General features: G+C 43.8%; 1 protein-coding gene across 1 annotated transcript in view; it reads right to left on the bottom strand.

Moving 5' to 3' along the window:
- Window positions 1-1,470, bottom strand: part of NECAP1 (NECAP endocytosis associated 1) — an 18,391-nt gene extending 16,921 nt beyond the window's left edge. Inside the window, exon 1 of the mRNA XM_017512310.1 lies at window positions 1,304-1,470. Coding sequence (XP_017367799.1) covers window positions 1,304-1,398 — 95 coding nt within the window. The 5' untranslated portion in view covers window positions 1,399-1,470. The remainder of the gene's footprint in view (window positions 1-1,303) is intronic.
- Between the last annotated feature and the right edge of the window lie 2,571 nt (window positions 1,471-4,041).

Below are 4,041 nucleotides of genomic sequence, written 5' to 3'. Positions count from 1 at the left end.
AAACTATGCGTAGTGAGGTGGCTCATGCCTGTAATTCCAGCACTTTGGGAGGCTGAGGGCGATCACAAGGTCAGGAGTTCAAGACCAGCCTGGCCAACCTGGTGAAACCCCATCTCTACTAACAATTCAAAACTCAGCCGGGTGTGGTGGTGCGTGCCTGTAATGCCAGCTATTTGGGAGGCTGAGGCAGAAGAACCACTTGAACCCAGGAGGCAGAGGTTGCAGTGAGCTGAGATCACGCTATTGCACTCCAGCCTGGGCAACAGAGCGAGACTCTGTCTCAAAAAACAAATAAACAAAAAACATAACAAACAAATAGTATTTATAACTGCTTTATTGTATTTCCAACATTATTTCACATCCATTATATGATTTAATTTTACTCTTCCAAAAACCCTTGTTAAGTATATTATCAGAAGAGCGAAGGTATCATCACTAACAGGGTTTTTTTTTCTTCTATTTTACAGATGAGAAAATTGAGCCTTGGAAAGGGCTCACACGCATCTTTTTTAACATGGAGCCCAGTGAACTTTCAACTACATAACGTCCTATAGCATCCTCAGAACCTCACAGTCATTGGATTACAAGGTGGTTAGTCAGGCCCTACAGAGAAAAATACTGCCTCAACTTTGGAGACAAAAGGTGTAGGAGAGATTAGGAAGGGAGGTAAGGAAGGAAGACAGAACATACTATATAATCATCAAGAAAATACGAGGAGAAGAAACAATGAACAATCGTTGTAAAGCTTACGATCATAACCTTTGCTCACTGGTAAAACAGCTGAAGGAAAAATCGAATGGTGGATGATGACAGTTGGTGACGAAATTGACAACAGTACAAAAAATAAATCAGATCATCCACAGAATGGCAAGCAATATGATCACCCGTAATTGTGCATGGGGTGCTGGAAAGGTGTGTGTGAGACAGAGAGGACGAGGATGATAAGCTAAAGGACGCAGGGAAGAGCGAATGAAAGGGGACTGGCGATGGAGCAGGCACGACTGAAAGTGGATGATGGGGAGCAGATGGGTGTCCCGGGGGGTTACGGGGGAGGCGGAGTGGACTAATGCAGAGTGGTAATTAAAAAAAAAAAAAAAAAAAAAAAAAAAAAGGCAGAAATATGGTGATGACAGTCCAGAGTGGAGATGGAGCAGGAGGTGAAGGAGATGACAACCCAGGTAGGGAGTTCAGCAAGGTGACAATACAGAGGTAGCAGTGGCAGGGACAGGCAGCGTGCTGGCTGAAAAGGAAGCTGTCATCCGCGACAGAGTACGCGTGTGCGGCAGCGCCTCGGGGTTAGCACCTGTAACCGCGGTTGGAGGCCCGGGGCGGAATCCGGTAGACGCTGACGTCCGGCTTCACACACAGCACAGACTCGTACTCCAACTCGGCCGCCATCTTGGCTCCGCGGTCCGCGCTGCCGGGGGCGAGACGTAAGACGGGGGCGGAGCGCGGGCGGTGGAGACGCAGAGCGCGACAACTTCTGCTTGCGTCACTTCCGCGCGCGTTTCTCAGATTAACCTTTTCGGTGACGCGGAAGGCCATATTGAAACCTGGAAACGGTGAGGGTGTACGGCTCACCATCTTGGGTAATGGCAAAGATGCCTCTCAGTGCTTGACTCTCGTTAGGGAAATCTCCCTCCCAGAGAGGTGCTTAAGAAAAGCGCCATCTTCACGCCTGTAATCCCAGCACTTTGGGAGGCCGAGGCGGGCGGATCACGAGGTCAAGAGATCCAGACCACCCTGGCCAACAAGGTGAAACCCGTCTCTACTGAAAATACAAAAAAATTAGCTGGGCGTGGTGGCGCACGCCTGTAGTCCCAGCTACTGGGGAGGCTGAGGCAGGAGAATTGCCTGAACCCGGGAGGCGGAGGTTGCAGTGAGCCGAGATCGCGCCATTGCGCTACAGCGTGGGTAACAAGAGCGAAACTCGTCTCAAGAAAAAAAAAAAAAAGAGGCCGGACGTGGTGGCTCACGCCTGTAATCCAAACACTTTGGAGGCCAAGGCGGGCTGATCACCTGAGGTCGGGTGTTCAAGACCAGCCTGACCAACATGATGAAACCCCGTCTTTATAAAAATCAAAAAGAAAAGCGCCATCTTACTCTAGGCAGGTGCCCTCAGTGCACTAGAAGGATGAGGAGCATATTGAATCCTGACGGATTTTCTTCCAGGAGTCACTTCCTAACTGTAGTTACTTGGCAGAAAAGAGGCATCTGCCAGCCGGTAATCCCAGACGAGCTGCCTACAGAGAATTCATGATCTCATCGTAGTCACGGTGCATTTCATCTCTCCAGAGTCTAAACGCTGAAAATACCCAGTGTGATTTAGTGCCTCACACTCTTTATTTCCAATTTTTCAAGACGACACCTGTTGAAATATTTTGCCTCACTTTCAGCATATATTCCGATTATCTTTTTGGAAAATTTGAGCCTGTTAAATAAACTCCAAATGGGATCAACTCAACTCCTGATAAAATCGGAAGCATAATGAAGTATCTGATGGCTGATATTAGCTCGCAGTTCTGTTACAATGATAAATCCTACCGAATTCTCTCCATAAATACTATCCTTTTGCGCCCCAAATGTAGACCTACCACAACACCGTAACTTAGTTCAGTGGCAAAACTGAGATACGAACTCAAGTCTGCCTCATTACAACAGCAGCAGTCTTAGTCATTTTGTTGACTGGTTGAAAACCTGCCTCTAATTTTTCCACTCTATCTTAAATTTCAAAAAGAATTACAATATTTGTCCCTGGCGAGGACGTGAGGAATACTGTAATCTCATACACTGTTGGCAGAAATGTAAACTGGCACAGCATTTTTGAAGGGAAATGTAACAGTTATCAAAATATTAATTGTACGTAATCTTCAATTTAGCAATTTAATAAGTATTGTCGAGAAATCCTTACATGCACAAAAATGTAGGTACGATAGCATTGTTTGAATAGTGAAAATACTACAGCATTGTTTGAATAGTGAAAAAAATGGAAACAACATGAACATCTATCAATGGGAAACGGTTAATGGCGTATCTATTACTACAAGATGTTTTGAACTAAGGAGCTAGCCATTGAAAGAAATTTGAGATCTTTTTAAAAGCCAACTGCAAAAAACACAGTATTGTCAATTTTTGTCAAAACACCCAAAAATTATATATGTGTGCATGTAAATGCATTGAAAAGGCTGTCACAGGATACAGAGCTAAGTGTGGAGAAAGAAACTTATTTTCTCCTCCATCTATTTCTCTGTTGTTTAAGATTTGTATGGCTATTATCTTCACTGACTACATGTTAAAAGAAAATTAAAGACAGAAAATTGATTTATTACTTGTTGTTCCGTATTTCTGACCCTATGATCTCATCTGAAGCCTAGGTCATATGACTACCCCACATGGTACCTCTTTTTTTCCTCTGTTCTGTAGTAACATCACTGAATCATTTTTGGAGGATTCTGGCTTCTGGTTCACATTCTTACTGGTTTACACTCTTCCACTCCTCCCAAATCCTTTAGAGATTTCAAAGTCCATATAGCTAACTCTTCCTAGCCATACAATCTCCTGATATAAACCTAACCATCGTTTCCTCTTTTCTACCTCACCTATTATTCTTCATGTTCTGCACACATTGTTAGTCTTCTCTTTATTCCTCCCTTCTCTTGTTTCAGCAGTTCTCTTGCCAGCATCCCTAAGCTTTCTTTCCTCTTTGTCTTTCCATCACAAATAACCCAAAAGACTCCAGTCATGTATATTCCAAACATCTCCCTCCATTATTCTCCAAAAGCAAATCATACAAGTATAAAGATTGTAGTCCCTAAAAGTTTAGGGGTTTGAGTCTCAGCTTTGCCCTTAACACCCAGATTTCCATTGCTAGTTTTTATTTTCATTCCCTTTCATGGTTGTTTCAAATTTTGCTGCCCTTTCAGGCCTTCGACTCTAAGCCTTCTCCTTTCCTGACAGATAAAACATCTTACTGTTTCCCTAAGGAACTAAAGTTTGTGTGAACTCTCTCAACTTAATGACACCCTATTTCTAGTCTACCTG

The sequence above is a fragment of the Cebus imitator genome, unplaced genomic scaffold, assembly GCF_001604975.1.
Source record: "Cebus imitator isolate Cc_AM_T3 unplaced genomic scaffold, Cebus_imitator-1.0 Scaffold469, whole genome shotgun sequence".
Taxonomy (NCBI): domain Eukaryota; kingdom Metazoa; phylum Chordata; class Mammalia; order Primates; family Cebidae; genus Cebus; species Cebus imitator.
Note: the sequence above shows the minus strand (reverse complement) of the source record. Positions and strands in the feature narration are given on the sequence as shown.